General features: G+C 29.1%; 1 protein-coding gene across 1 annotated transcript; it reads left to right on the forward strand.

The window, feature by feature from the left end:
- Window positions 1-1,877: 1,877 nt before the first annotated feature.
- Window positions 1,878-15,866, forward strand: LOC145959845 (terpene synthase-like). The gene is made up of 5 exons (XM_083079035.1): window positions 1,878-1,938; window positions 4,376-4,475; window positions 4,592-4,746; window positions 12,260-12,404; window positions 15,735-15,866. Exons 2-5 carry the CDS (start codon window positions 4,413-4,415, stop codon window positions 15,864-15,866), a joined length of 495 nt encoding a protein of 164 aa, XP_082935161.1. The 5' UTR covers window positions 1,878-1,938; window positions 4,376-4,412.
- Window positions 15,867-17,118: the final 1,252 nt, after the last annotated feature.

The raw sequence follows: 17,118 nt of genomic DNA on the forward strand, positions 1-17,118 counted from the left end.
CACTATAATTAAGTTAGTTTTCATTAAGTACTTTCCGAGTTATGAGGCTTGAAATCATTTCTTAATTTTACATAAACCGTAAAATATCTTGTAAAATATTCATTTTTCGATTATCTTACCTTAATACTTTTATGTACAAAATAATGAGAGAAATCAATTGATGAAAGAAAAAACATGGTTGTTTTTAAAAAAAAATATGTAATTGTTAATTGCAAATTACATATTTTTTCTTCGAAACAACTATGTGTTTTCTTTACAATTGATTCCTCTCATTATTTTGTGCATGAGTATTAAGGTAAGAAAATCGAAAAATGAATATTTTACAAGATATTTTACGGTTTATGTAAAATTAAGAAATTATTTTAAGCCTCATAACTCGAAAAGTACTTAATGAAAAAATATTTTATTATAGTGTTTTGGAAAGCCCACGAGATAAGCTACAAGAATATGCAATAAAAAATAGGGGGTTCTATTTAAAAATTGAAGGTGACCTTTACGTGACCTTGACAACACTCTTCAAGGTCATACTGATATCGCCATGTAATGCGTTACTTGAAACCTTATAACTTTTGTCTGAAATATTTTTGTCTACCGCGCTAAGTTTTTGAGATATTCGGCTGATACGGGTGGTCTGCGACACCCTGTATAATATAGTATAAAAATAAATATATATAATATAAGTATATATAATTTACACATAGTTATTTTTAGTATATTTTTAGTATGTATAGAATTATATACTAGTATGTATATAATTAGAGTTTATAGTATTAGTAGTAAATTAGAGTTTATAGTATTATTAGAGTATAATTAGAGTTTCTAGTATTAGTAGTAAATTAGAGTTTATAGTATTAGTTTATAGTATTAGTAGTAAAAATAATATAATAAGCAAAAATGTATATTTAGCTTATGTTAATACACACAAATTCAATTATATGTATATCATTTAAACATATTTAATAAATAACAAATGTTCATTTGTAAAACTACTTTTTGTTATTGTAATTAATTACAAATGAGCCATTCACAGGTTAAAATGATTAACTCCACTTTTTAAATTTTTCAAAATTTTAGTGCTAAAGCACTTGATTGATCAAAATCAATTAGTTTGGCACTAAAATTTTAAAAAATTTAAAAAGTGAAGTTAATCACTTTAGCCTGTGGGCGGCTCAAATATTAAATAATAAAAAAACATCCCATTAAGTATATATTCTTACCTGTCAAGAATATCTAATAAGAATATTTAATAAGAATATCTCTTTAGAAGATTTACCTCTTAACTTAAGAGGATCTTCTTGGCGCCTATTTTAGTGGTATATATTCTAAAGATAAGTGGCATATTCTTAAGTTAAGAATACAATTTTTTCGGTGTACTTCGCAGTTCGCACTTAGCAATTCACAGAATTTTTCGCAAGTAAAACCGCTTTTAGTACAACCGGTCTTAGTAAAACCGCTCTTAGTAAAACCGCTCGTTCTTATTAGTAAAGCTGCAAAGTTACGCCGCTATATTCGTCTTCGGACTTATCTCGATGTCTTCGCCGTTTCAGTTCCTGAAACTCTGTACATTTTTTTGTAAATATAATTTTATTTAATTGTGTGGTGTGAAATAAGAAAATCAGAAAAAATACAATAAAATACGTGTCGTGTAGAGTCTCTGTAGCTATAACAAAATTGTCATGTCCTATTCTGTAAGTTGTTGACAATGTTTAAATAAATTTCTGATACAGTTCACGACTTGCCAAAAATTTAACACAGTTTCTATCATAACAAACAGGTCTGCGACTTTGCGTATGTGCACATTTATATATTACTTGACCCGCTTTACCGTTTATATATAAGTCACATCTGTCCGTTAAAGACTAGTCGATCTTTGTTTTCGGAGATATTAAGTTGTCGCTATTCGTCTCCTCGGCGCGTCATTGTCTTCGATGCCTGGAAGTAAGTCTTATTTCCGTAGTTTTAACTTCTTATCTTTTTAATTTTTTGTTTTTTTTGAATTCTATGTTTAGTTTATATTTATTTAGATCATTTTTTTTTAAATTGACATTAAAATATTTTCAATCTCGTAATTTTCATGTTTAATTTTAGTACTTATTTCTTTCTTTGTTCATATTAGTTACATTATTTATTTAACTTATTTTACTTTTTGTTATTTGTTTTTACGTAGGCATCGTCAAGATAATGAGATACCGAGACTTTTATTATCGCTTTAGACAGCACCCTTTGTAACAGACTCCGATATAAAACACTTTTGTTATTTTTTTATTATATTATCACATTTGCGCTGAAGATGATCCAAAAATAGGGTCGAAACGTTCGCTATCCTCTCTTTGTATTTGTTCAATATCACTCGACTCGTATTGCCATTATAACTGTTTTGTTTAATTTTATATTTCGAGTCTTATACTTTTAATTATATATATTTATTATATATTTATTATATATTTATTATATATATTTATTATATATTTTTTTATATATTGATGAAAATGATAAGATATCAAAAGTAGAAAAATTATGTGAGAGAATATATGTTCAATTAAAAGAAATTAATAAAAAGAGATCTCAATGCGATAAAAACGTGAAAACCTCTCCAACATCCAAACCTCCCAGATGTACCGAAAAAAATTGGTTTGATTGATAACAAGGTGGAAGCGTAAAGAGTACAAAGACAAGAGAAAAAGCCATGTATAAAGAGAAAGGAGTATGATCATAACGAAGGCCGAGACATTACTGACTATTGACCAATAGCCAGGAACTATCATATTCTTACTACAACGATCTCATCAATATATATATATATATATATATGTATACAAGATTTACCAAAAGTGTGGAAACCCCTTAATATTTCGAAAAATACGCATTTAAAAAAAAATGTTTCATACAAATGCTATAGGGTTTTATGTGGCGCATTACACAGCAACATTATTATGACCTCGAATAGCATTGTCAAGGTTATGTGTGCGCGCGCGCGTGTGCGTGTGCGTGTGTGTGTGTATGGTGTTCATTTTAAAACCTTCCACCCATTTATTTCATGATTGACTATTTTTTGCGAAAAATGCCAAAGACGTCAATTTTGTTTTTGAGGGGGATTTAAATACATTGAATATAACGAAATTTTTTCATCCCCTTCGTCGAAGTAGCTACCCCTTCAAAAATCTTAAATGGCAATAGGAGTCAAGTATATCATTTTAAAAGTCTTTTTTGATTTTTGTATACAGTTCTTTCTTTTTTTTTTTTTTTAAGTGAGTATTTTTCGAGAAATCGCACTTGGAAGCTTTAGATGTCAAAAATATTTTATATATAAAGATAAATTTTGGAGTAGAATTTATTTATTAGTTATTTATTATAATAAATGTTCAAAATGTTCTGTATTGCTTTATAAGCAATAATATAAATGATTTTCAAATTCTGAACAAATATTTTGAAAAGTTTCTACACGAATGTCTCTGTATTCTTGTACAATTCTTCGACGCAAATCATTTACATTACTGGTGTTTTATAAATAACGGATTTTAAGTGCCCCTACAAAAAATCTTTTTCAAAATGTTAAAAAATTTATTTTTTGCGCTAATTTTATTTGTTTATAATTGAAATATGATTGAATTAAAACAAATGTCGTACAAGATTAAGTTGACTGATGAAGATTAACTGTGATTTTTAAAAATTACGTCTGTGACGTGCCTAGTTTTAAGTTAATTAAAACAACTTTTATATTATAAATGTCAAAGAAAAATAAATAGTTATATCTTTCAACATTTAATTGAATTCTTACTTTTATTTTAATAAAAATGAGAAATATAAACTTTTTTCTTGCATTATATGTCGAAATAAATTAATATTTCTAAATTTCACTATTCATGTTCCATAGTATTTGGTAAGACTAGATTTATAAAAAATTTAATAGTTGTACAATTTTAATTTTCCGTATAAGTTAACTCTTGATTATATCTGTTTCAATTAAATATTTCCAAATATTTTTTCAGTTTTCTTCAGTTACATTTACTAATAAAGGATTACAAGACCGACAATTTTTACGAATATTTTATGAATATTGAATATTGAACACATAAGTAGTGAAATGTAGATAAATTAACTTATTTTAATGTGTATAATACAAGAAAAAAATTTATATTTTCTCGCCTCTAATAATACAGCTGCATTGAGGAAGAAGTATTGAGTCGAAATCGAATCATTCTATATCGATAATTGATCGAAAGATGATAAAAATCAATTAAAATTGATGAATATAAAATTAATTATGAATTAATTTTTTTCTTATGTTTTCGATGTGCCGACTTTTACATCAATCTGATGAGTCATTTCTCGCTGGATTATATATAAAAATATTTTTCTCCTTAAATTCTTACAGTTTTGAGAGAAGAAGATATCGCTGAGAATTGAAAAACATGACAAATACAAATAACAACTCGTTTTATTATTCTCTGAGTGGCAACAAACAAGAAGATGAGGTAAGAATTTATCTTTCATTCTATTTTTTCTCTTTTTCTTAGGTATTTTATTTATCTATGATTACTACAGAGATTTTGGTGACGTAAAAGATTAAAAAAATTATGATTTATTGTAGAAACTGTTAGAACCGATCAGATACAATCTTCAAGTTCCTGGAAAGCAGATAACGGCAAAATTAATTCAGACTTTTAATTACTGGCTAAAGATATCGCCTAACAGAATAAAAGCAATCGAAGAAATAGTAATCATGCTTCACAACTCGAGCAATATGTAAGTTTGCATTTTGCTACATTATAATTTCTATGTTTTTTTATTCCAATTGCGCACATTTCTATTTCTTCATAATATATATATATTTAGATTGTTATGGTTGTCTAAATACTTCTACATAAATCTACATAATTTTCATTAAGGAATATTATTTTTGTAATATTTCACACAGCACCAAGTCGTCTAAAAGTACTCTTAAAACTGGATATATTTTTGTCATAGACATCTTTTACTGACATCGTTAAGTCGATGGAAAAATGGCTAGAAGCCGTTTCATGACTTGAATTGAGTGACATTTTAGTCTTACCTATATGATGACTAAAAGATGACTTCATTCAAGGACATCTATATAGATTATCGATACTCGGCAATAAGAATACTTTAATACAAGCAATAAATGGACTGTTTACCATTTATGCATCTAATTTCAAATAATCTTAATATTCTATTTAATATTCTAAATCTCAACAAGGAATATACCTAGTGAAAACAATCTAATCAAAATGATGTCAAAATGTTATCAAATTGACAAAGAATATGATATCAAAAGGAGTGATCAAAATAACGGCAAAAAGATAGCAATTTGACTGCAAAACGTCCCATACTTTGATGATGTTCCTGACTGTCATTTTGATGGCTGTTTGATGTCAAAGTAAACAATTAAGGCGCATTTAGACCTTGGCAGAAAAGCAGAAGTTATTAATCATAACTTACGCTGGTAGTAACAGTTTCTACTTTTTGTTTTTCTCATATACTGCTTATTATTAACGCGAGTTCTGATTGGCTTTCTGCTTTTCTGTCAAGATCTGAATGCCCCCTTACTCTCTACAGGAATGAATGCAATATTAAAAAATTAAATTACATTTATAATAGGAACAGAGACAAAATGAAGACAAAAATACATTATATAATGTTTTTTATTCAATATAAACTTCAAACGATTTTGTTCTTAATAAAGTCATGTGACATTTCATATCCTTTTAAACATAAATGCATAACATATTAGGAGATTCAGATTATGTATATAAAATACATCAAAATATTTATCGCGTTCATCATACCATGTGTTCAGTTTTCTTTTTTTTCTTTGATTGAGTTATGTTATATGTATACCATTAAGGTAAGATAGATGGCGCGCTTTACGTTCTTCTTAAAGAAAGACAGTCTACCTCAATGCTTTGAGCAAAGCGGTCAATCTCACGTGTATCGTCAATAAAGAACATTTCAATCCTAAACACCATGTTTTATTTTTCATTAGGATATATTTTTCTAATTTTATTATTACATATTATTATAAATGCTTAAAACTGATACATGATGATATTTATGGACACTTTAAAAGAAAAGAAATATAATCTAAATCTCCTAACATGTTATAGAAATTATAATCACTCAATGTATAGCACATACTTTTTGGATATTTCTAAAACTCATAATATGAGCCTTGGGAACACCGGTTAATCTAATCTAACCTAACTAATCTCAATCATTACAATAAGCTATTAAATAAAATACGATGTATAAAATGCAAAGATATATTATACAATTAATAATACTTACTTGTCTTCTATCCATGTTAATTCTATATAATTATGTAAGATTGTTCTATTTAATCGTTAATCACTCGTATTCTTGTTGCACTATGTCCTATGTCCTGTCGGCAGATGAACTAAAAACCATTGTTAACAAGCAAATTGTCACTCATAAGCAGTAAGATGTAAGCAGGAAGAGAATCGATCAATCATGGTCAAGCAATATTCTAGTTTCAATGGCTGCTTTACTATAATTGACTATAATTGGTCGTTTCTCTTACTGCTTACTAATTTTTATATGGGTGATCGCGCGCACTATTTAAATTTATAAAGTCAGTTGAACGTGCAATATCGTATAATAATATCAAAATAAATGCGATTGGGAGCTTAAATTTTCAAAATATATAGAAATCGCAATACATACCACTATAAAACAACGCCAAAAATCTCTTTCGAAATAAAATAATCGATTATAAATTCAGTCAAATTATCTTATCATAATATACTCATTTTGATGTCAATATGACATTGAGTTTTTCTCATTAATATTATATGTATATATAATTAATCAATAAAAAATCTATTTCCACTTTTCCTAAAGTATTTCATCAAATACAATCTCAATATATATGGTGTCAATTTTTCGTCATATTAAACTATTTTCTTGACGCAATGACGATAAACAACGATTTTGACGTCATATTAACATTATTTTGACTATACTGTTTTCACTGGGTAGATTATTAAATAAATTATTTTAAATTTAGTTTATTAGAAATTAAACTGAGAAACAGTGATGATACGGAAGAGGATACGACCACAGTATATACAGTAGCGCAACTCCCTGTCGGCACCTTTGATGTCAGTGTTGGCCAAAACGAAGTGCGCATGCGCGAAATAAGTAAGTTGATCAGTAACGTCATCTAAACTTCTATCTCACTTACTCTTTCGTATTCATTCTACTTTCTCTCTCTCTCTCTCTCTCTCTCTCTCTCTCTCTCTCTCTCTCTCTCTCTCTCTCTCTCTCTCTCTCTCTTCTCTCTCTCTCTCTCTCTCTCTCTCTAGAAAACATCAATAAAAAAATAAATAATTGTTATAAACAAAATATATTACATCCCATACAGCACACAAAGATTGCATACACATTGCAGCAATCTTTCACCGCAATATTGCAACATTGCAAATTTATTGCAAAATGTTGCTGCACCATTGCTGTGGGATTGCAGCAACGTTAAAATGTCCGCTTATAGGAATATTGCATTGTAAGATTGTAGTAATGTTACGGTGCAATGTATTTGTAATATGAAAACGCGTTTTGCTACAAATGCAGACCGTTTTAAATTTAATAAATAAACTTTGAAAATATTAAAAAAATGTTTAAGAAAGATAGGAAAAAAACATTTCCCTTTAAAAAAATTTCACGCTTTTAAAAAAATATCTATTAGTATTTTTTATTAGTAAATTTATTAATAATTAATTTTTTATCTATAAATGTTTCTTATTAAATATTTATCTCAATAATATACATACAATTATTTTACATACCCTCAACACCAGAATATTTTAATACGTGCAATAAATGAACTATTTCTCATTTATCCATTCAGTGAAGAAAAATCTGTTTAATATTCTGAATCCCAACGAGGGATCCAGATTATTAAATAAATTATTTGTTTAATAATCTAGATCCCTTATTAGAATTCAGAATATTAAATAAATCAAGTCAATTTATTAGAAATTAAACCGACTCAAGACAAGAAATATAATTATTGCATTAGTCCTTTGTAGACTATATCCACTTTAGACGAAAATTCGAATACGAATTACTTAAGTTTGGTGTCGCAGTAGCGGCAAGTAAAGAAACACATGTTATACATTTTCGTTATGTTAAAATGTTGGTGCAATATTGCCAAAGTAATATTACAAAATAATATCTCTGCAATATTTCTGCAGCATTACACTGCAATGTGCAATGTTGTAACATTGCAGCAATGTTGATGCAAATTTCTGTGCCATATGGGAGGTAATAAAAAATATAAAGTAAAAAAAGTAAAATATATAAAAAATGTTAAATACTTTTTTATGCTCAAGAAAATAAAAATTATAATTATTAAACTAAATAATATTATAATACAATTATATTAAATATTCAATTATATTAAATAATTAATATATGAAATTAAAGTACAATTATACTAATAACAATTATACTAATATATTATACATGTATGTAAAATATATATAAGCATGTATAAATAAATACTTAATTGTTTAGTTTAAAGTTAAAAAATATAGAGTAATGATAGGTAGATATTTAATTGGGCATTTAAATATGTGAGAGAGAGCAAAAACAGAAAGAGTAAGCGAGATAGAAGTTCAGATGGCATTACTGACCAACTTATTTATTTTTCGCATGCGCACTCCATTTTGGCCAACACAAAATCAGGAGAGTTGCTACTGTATATTAGAAACCTATAATCAGAGATGCGCCAATGACTCCTCACCACGATTTCTATCCGCCATCTTATACCCTATGACGTCATTGACATTACATGTGGGCTGCGTTCCAAAATTCACTGCCAGTACTGAAACTCTATAGTTTACGTGTGACATACACTATATATTTTCAGTACTGGCAGTAAATTTTGGAACACAGCCGTGCTTGTGTTTCGAGTCTAATCATACTGCAACAAAATGAGTTTGCTATACGAAGGATTTGGGAGCTGATACTTGATTTAATTATTCTTATTTTCTAGGTTGAGTATATCATTTAAATATATAGTGACGCTATATTATATTTTATCCTCCTCATTCTCTTTTATAATATTTACATTATTACATTTATATTATAATAAATGCAAAATGTTTAAAATATATATTAACATATAATATAAATATATTAATGCATTAAGGTATTAATAATATAATAATATAATAATATAATAATATAATAAGGTAATAATAATATATATAATATATAAACATAATTTGATAATTTTTTCAATTATTATAACACAGTTCTTCCTAGCAAAACAATCTTTCTCAATTTAAAAAAAATTTATGTGTTAATTGAAATTATTATGTTATAAACTTATAATATTACATAATACATGAAAAACAAGATCTTACTCAGAACACGAGCAACAATTAGCATGACGTCAATAAACGTCATCAGTAACGTCATTAATGACGTCATGGGGTACAAGATGGCGGAAAAACCACGTGATTTCACTGTGACCAATCAAACACTGTTCGCCATTGGCGCATCTCTGATGGGTCAGTTTTACCATCTCCGGTTAACTCAATCAGCCGATTAAATTTAAGAATTGCCAACTACAAAACTTAAACTAATTTTTACTCACAGACATCTTATTGTACATATTAGCAGCTGTTAAGTGAGTGTGTAATATTGTTATTGCCACGTGCATATAATATTAAATAAGTATGTAACATTATAATAAGATGTCTGTGAGTAAAAATTAGTTTGTTTTGTAGTTGGCAATTCTTAAATTTAATCGGCTGATTGAGTTAACCGGAGATGGTGAAACTGATCCTATATGGGCCGCTTTGACCAAACTCCGATTAACTCAATCGTTGATTAAAGAGTTGCCAACATGACAAAATAATTCAGTGTAACCAATTGTATTTCTAACAATATACAGAGAGAAGCCAATAATTAGTAGAAATACAGTATATAGTCAGAAATACAATTGGTCACACTGAATTATTTTGTCATGTTGGCAATCCTTTAATCAACGATTGAGTTAATCGGAATTTGGTCGAAGCGGCCCTATAGGTCTCTATTGCAGGCCTGGCCTCGGGGGCGCCCACGGAGCACGAGAGGAGGAGAATATGCCCCCTCTTCTCGCGGCTGTCTCTTCCTGTTTTTCCTTTCAGGCCCCTCGATCCACCTATCTCCTCTAAGGCTATCACTCTCGCGCGCTCTTTCTTATTCCACATATTCGTCAACACTCTACACTCATTGTCAGCATGTACAGTACATGCACGCATCTCGCGTCAGTGGAAGGGGAAGCGGGGAAGCACGAGCTATAGTTCGTGGGCCAGGCCTGCTCTACTGTATATACTGTGATACGGCCCACACGCACACAATAAAATAACGAAACAGTGATTGGAGAGGGGAAGAGCCTTCGCCGCGCGCCTACACACTCATCGCTCCTCCCCTCCCCAATCACCTTTCGCCAGGCGCCGTCATTATGTTACAGTGAGACCGCCTTCACTGCCACGCACTTCTAGCCACGCGCATTAGCCGATTTTCTTTAATTTATTTCTCGTTTATTATTGCGAATATTGCATAACTGTACAAGACTTTTCTTCTAATTTTGAGCCAATCTACCTTAATTTTTTAAAGTCATGCTCACTTTCATGACACCCTATATACAGGATGTTCCACACTCGCAATTGAAATTTTAATAACATATTCCTGAATAAAAACTGAGATGAAAATTCTAATACAAAAATGTTGAGGCTATAATATTTTTTAAGTTATAAACAATCAAAATTTGTCAATGATATCGTGTAAAATTTGCGCATAATTACATTTACACGTGTACATTTACACGATCTGTCATCTGTTATTGATTTTTTCATGTCAGATGATATTAATTTTTACTGCATAACTGAATTTATTTTTTTGTTTCATTATAATGATAATAGATTAATTTCTACAAATATTTCTTTGATTAAAGAGAAATGTATCTCATTTTTCAAATATGTTAAATATTTTTTATTTAAGATTTTATAATTCTGTTTAAATGTAATAATTGAACAATTATTTAAATTTTTATTTAAAAAAAAAACGTTTTCTGCATATATTATTTATAATTTGTTAATACTAATTAATCACCATAATGTATGATTATGTATTAATTATGTAAATAATAAATACGCACATAAGAAATTACAAAATAAAATCAGCTATGCAATAGAAATCAATATCACCTCATATGATAAAATCAATAACAGATGATTGATCGGTACGCGTATAAATATAGTTACGGACCTAGCGCGCAAATTCTACACGATATCATTGACAAACTTTAATCGCTGAAATTTGTGATTTGCAATTATATAGATATATCTTAAAAAAGTAGATGTAAAAATATTGATATTTTATAAAGTATTAATAACTGTTTGCGCAATTAATTTCTAAATAGTATTTCAATAAAATAATAACGATATGGCGAATAATCTTAGTGCAATTATGAAGAAATATTTTATCAAGTCATGATGTCATTATTGTGAAATGTTTTCACAATTTTCCTATCGAGGAATTCATCCCCGTGGCAACGGCATCGACGCATATCCTGTGAAGAGCAGATCTAGAGCAGTTTCCTGGAAAGCGAAAGACTTGGGTTCGACTCCCGATCCAGCCACTTGCATCTCACATATTCTTTTAGTCCACGAATATTATTTCCTGGCAATTACTCATTAGGCTGAAGAGAATATACACACACTCTTCAGCCCAATGAATAATTGCTAGGAAATAATATTCGTGGACTAAAACAATATGTGAGATGCAAGTGGCTGGATCGGGAGTCGAATCCGACTCTTTCGCTTTCCAGGCAACTGCTCTAGACCACTGAGCTATCCAGATCTCATACCTAATGCCGCTTTTTAACACAATGACATGCGACTCCAAAGTGATGTTGGCATCTCGCTCAATGGATGCAATGCCGATTGCCACGGAGGACTCCTGAAAGGTCGTTCGCTGACCAAATAAGTGTCGGTGGAGGTATTCGCGTGCACTGCATGCTGGCTTCCGACTGGTCTTTCGTAAGAAACGGCACCGACGAGCACAACATAATTTTTACATTACATTTATTTCTATATTATTATTTCTATACTACGTGTATTTTATATTACATTTTTCTTTATATTACATGGATAAAATGGAATTTATATATCAAAAGTGCAATTTTCTATATATTCTTAATATTATAATTTGTTTTATTTTTTTACAGAATTGACGACATTCAAGATAATTCCATTTTGCGGAAAGGTATTCCTGTCGCTCATTCTGTTTTTGGGATTGCTAGCTCACTAAGTGCTGCCGCTTATATATTGTTTATTGCTTTGGAACGAATTATTAATTTACAACATCCTGCAGTAAGTAACCATATTATACTTACAAAAAGAAGATAAAGTATACAGTATTTTAGTCGCATTATCTTTACAAAGCAAGATTGAAAATAACAGATCTTATTCTCTCTTAGTGTTCAAATATTTTCAAAAAATGCAAAAAATTTAAATACTATGAATCTTTGGATTATATGGCATTTATATATTTAAACCCGAAAAGATTAAAGATTATTTTGTTATAGAAAAAATAAAAATTATTGCGAGGACTTGACTAAAAAGGAAAACATACATAAATGTTTTATCGTTAAAATAAAAATAAACATTTTATAAAAATTAATAAATATAAGACTCGAAATATAAAATTAACAAAACAGTTATAATGGCAATACGAGTCTAGTGTCGATGTTATAACACATTTATTTATATTACAATCAAATAAATATTGATATTAAAGCATACAAAGAGAGAATAGCGAACGTTTCGACCCTATTTTTGGGTCATCTTCAGCGCGAAAGTATATAACAAAAGATAATATAATGAAAAAACATAACAACAAAGTGTTTTATATCGGAGTCTGTTACAAAGGGTGCTGTCTAAAGCGATAATAAATGTCTCGGTATCTCATTATCTTGACGATGCCTACGTAAAAACAAAGGACAAAAGTAAAATAAGTTAAATAAATAATGTAATTAATATGAACAAAGAAAGAAAAAGTACTAAATTAAACATGAAATTAGTAAAGTAAGTAAGGAAGTAAGTCTTATTTCCGTAGTTTTAACTTCTTATCTTTTTAACCTTTTAATTTTTATTTCTTGACTATATGTTCAGTTTATTTAGATCATTTTTAATAAATTGACATTAAAATAATTTCAATCTCGTAATTTTCATGTAATTCTTAGTACTTTTTTCTTTCTATGTTCATATTAGTCATATTATTTATTTAACTTATTTATAACTTATTTATTTATTTCTTTGACTTTATGTTCAGTTTATATTTAGATCATTTTTAATAAATTAACATTTCAATCTCATAATTTCATGTTTAATTTAGTACTTTTTCTTTCTTTGTTCATATTAATTACATTATTTATTTAACTTATTTTACTTTTGTCCTTTGTTTTTACGTAGGCATCGTCAAGATAATGAGATACCGAGACATTTATTATCGCTTTAGACAGCACCCTTTGTAACAGACTCCGATATAAAACACTTTGTTGTTATGTTTTTTCATTATATTATCTTTTGTTATATACTTTCGCGCTGAAGATGACCCAAAAATAGGGTCGAAACGTTCGCTATCCTCTCTTTGTATGCTTTAATATCAATATTTATTTGATTGTAATATAAATAAATGTGTTATAACATCGACACTAGACTCGTATTGCCATTATAACTGTTTTGTTAATTTTATATTTCGAGTCTTATATTTATTAATTTTTGTAATTTAAACGCTGGCTGCAATAATGCGTTCCTACTCGTTCTTCAATAGTATTAAATTTACGTTTGGTGATGAAGCGGTCTTGTCCTTTAAGAAATGGATTAAATATCAGAAATTATAAGTCACATTTATCCGTTAAAGACGAGTCGATCTTCGTCTTCGGAGATGTTAAGTTGTCTCTATTCATCTCCTCGGCGCGTCATTATTTTCGATGCCTGGAAGTAAGTCTTATTTCCGTAGTTTTAACTTCTTATCTTTTTAACCTTTTAATTTTTATTTCTTGACTATATGTTCAGTTTATTTAGATCATTTTTAATAAATTGACATTAAAATAATTTCAATCTCGTAATTTTCATGTAATTCTTAGTACTTTTTTCTTTCTATGTTCATATTAGTCATATTATTTATTTAACTTATTTATAACTTATTTATTTATTTCTTTGACTTTATGTTCAGTTTATATTTAGATCATTTTTAATAAATTAACATTTCAATCTCATAATTTCATGTTTAATTTAGTACTTTTTCTTTCTTTGTTCATATTAATTACATTATTTATTTAACTTGTTTTACTTTTGTCTTTTGTTTTTACGTAGGCATCGTCAAGATAATGAGATACCGAGACATTTATTATCGCTTTAGACAGCACCCTTTGTAACAGACTCCGATATAAAACACTTTGTTGTTATGTTTTTTCATTATATTATCTTTTGTTATATACTTTCGCGCTGAAGATGACCCAAAAATAGGGTCGAAACGTTCGCTATCCTCTCTTTGTATGCTTTAATATCAATATTTATTTGATTGTAATATAAATAAATGTGTTATAACATCGACACTAGACTCGTATTGCCATTATAACTGTTTTGTTAATTTTATATTTCGAGTCTTATATTTATTAATTTTTGTAATTTAAACGCTGGCTGCAATAATGCGTTCCTACTCGTTCTTCAATAGTATTAAATTTACGTTTGGTGATGAAGCGGTCTTGTCCTTTAAGAAATGGATTAAATATCAGAAATTATAAGTCACATTTATCCGTTAAAGACGAGTCGATCTTCGTCTTCGGAGATGTTAAGTTGTCTCTATTCATCTCCTCGGCGCGTCATTATTTTCGATGCCTGGAAGTAAGTCTTATTTCCGTAGTTTTAACTTCTTATCTTTTTAACCTTTTAATTTTTATTTCTTGACTATATGTTCAGTTTATTTAGATCATTTTTAATAAATTGACATTAAAATAATTTCAATCTCGTAATTTTCATGTAATTCTTAGTACTTTTTTCTTTCTATGTTCATATTAGTCATATTATTTATTTAACTTATTTATAACTTATTTATTTATTTCTTTGACTTTATGTTCAGTTTATATTTAGATCATTTTTAATAAATTAACATTTCAATCTCATAATTTCATGTTTAATTTAGTACTTTTTCTTTCTTTGTTCATATTAATTACATTATTTATTTAACTTGTTTTACTTTTGTCTTTTGTTTTTACGTAGGCATCGTCAAAATAATGAGATACCGAGACATTTATTATCGCTTTAGACAGCACCCTTTGTAACAGACTCCGATATAAAACACTTTGTTGTTATGTTTTTTCATTATATTATCTTTTGTTATATACTTTCGCGCTGAAGATGACCCAAAAATAGGGTCGAAACGTTCGCTATCCTCTCTTTGTATGCTTTAATATCAATATTTATTTGATTGTAATATAAATAAATGTGTTATAACATCGACACTAGACTCGTATTGCCATTATAACTGTTTTGTTAAACATTTTATGATATTTTAACATATACTAATTTAATATAAAGCACATTAAAAGTTGTTAAAATTGTAAAAGATAAGCTCCATAATGCATGTTAGATAGAATTGTGTATTGTATTATTGTACTAACTACGTTTTCTTTTTAGGCACCAAAAGTGTGTATAGAACAATTGTTGGAACTTCAAAGAGGTCAAGGAATAGAAATTTTTTGGCGGGATAATTTCATTTGCCCAAGTGAGAAAGATTACAAGGCTATGGCAATAAAAAGTAAATGTTAATATTTGTGTGTGCATATATATATTTTTTTGAAATAAAAAAATTATTAAAAAGAAAATGGCATAAGAGCCAACGCGCGGTAGTTCGAGCGCAGAGAAGCAACAACACTTCTTTCTTTTTTCAATATTAATTTATTAAAAAACACATTATAATAACAAAAAGCGAACGTTTCGGATCATCTTTTGATCCTTCTTCAGCGCGATGTTAACAATATATATTACAGATAGTGACGCGTTACATTAAACGAATTTGTTTTCGACGCGTAGGTGACGCTAAATTGCATCCCGCGGAGGTCTAGTAAGCGCTCTGCCTCCAACAATCAATTAAATATACTATAGTTATGCTATATGACGTCACAGCAGATCTAACAAATCGAGTAAAAATAATAAAATAAATACCGAAAGATATTACACGTGAATAAGCTTTTTTGCTTAAATTAATAGTTAGAAGCATGGCTCACCAGATTCCGCCCTTTTTACAATTAATAATATAGTATGCCGCTGTGCGCCTCATGTCGATTCGAGATTCGATGACGAACTGTATAAATATATCCTCGGTTGTCAGGACGTAAACATGGAACGAGTTCTTCGTAATCATGACACGGGAGTTTCTTATTTTGGCTTAAATAAACTTCGTAATTTTGTCAAGGTCCATAAAGACATAATGCCAGAAGATTCGTGTAACAATGTAGTGTATAAAGTCTCGTGCAATGATTGCGATGCGTCATATGTCGGCCAAACTAGCAGACAGTTAAAAAAACGAATTTCTGAACACCGAAATCACATTCGACGAAATACGTCACAACCTTCGGTTATAACTAATCACAGACTGGAATTCGGTCACGAATTTAATTGGGAAGAATCTGAGATTTTGGACAGGGAGTCCTCGTTGGGCAAAAGGCTTGTCTCTGAAATGCTATTTATCAAGCGCCAAAAAAATAGCTTGAACTTGCAGAGTGATACAGAGGGCTTGCATCATACATTTGCAACGATAATCGATAATTTATCGAAAATATGAGGCGTTCGTTCATGCGTCGGTATGTTTATTATCGTTGAGTCAACTGCGCATGTCCTTGGTTGAGTCCATGTTTACATCCTAACAACCGAGGACATATTTATACAGTTCGTCATCGAATCTCGAATCGACATGGAGCGCACAGCGTCATACTATATTATTAATTGTAAAAAGCGCGGAATCTGGTGAGCCATACTTCTATCTATTAATTTAAACAAAAAAGCTTATTCACGTGTAATA

Source organism: Camponotus vicinus, unplaced genomic scaffold, assembly GCF_025532165.1.
Source record: "Camponotus vicinus isolate PSW18456_S1 unplaced genomic scaffold, iyCamVici1.0 SCAF_1, whole genome shotgun sequence".
In the NCBI taxonomy this organism is placed as follows: Eukaryota; Metazoa; Arthropoda; class Insecta; order Hymenoptera; family Formicidae; genus Camponotus; species Camponotus vicinus.

What these genes read in the sequence shown, in the direction of transcription:
- LOC145959845 (XM_083079035.1), top strand. Translation starts at nt 4,413, where the DNA reads ATGACAAATACAAATAACAACTCGTTTTATTATTCTCTGAGTGGCAAC. An exon ending in GCAACAAACAAGAAGATGAG is followed by an intron (nt 4,476 to 4,591) that starts GTAAGAATTTAT and finishes GATTTATTGTAG; the next exon opens with AAACTGTTAGAACCGATCAG. An exon ending in TTAATTTACAACATCCTGCA is followed by an intron (nt 12,405 to 15,734) that starts GTAAGTAACCAT and finishes TTTTCTTTTTAG; the next exon opens with GCACCAAAAGTGTGTATAGA.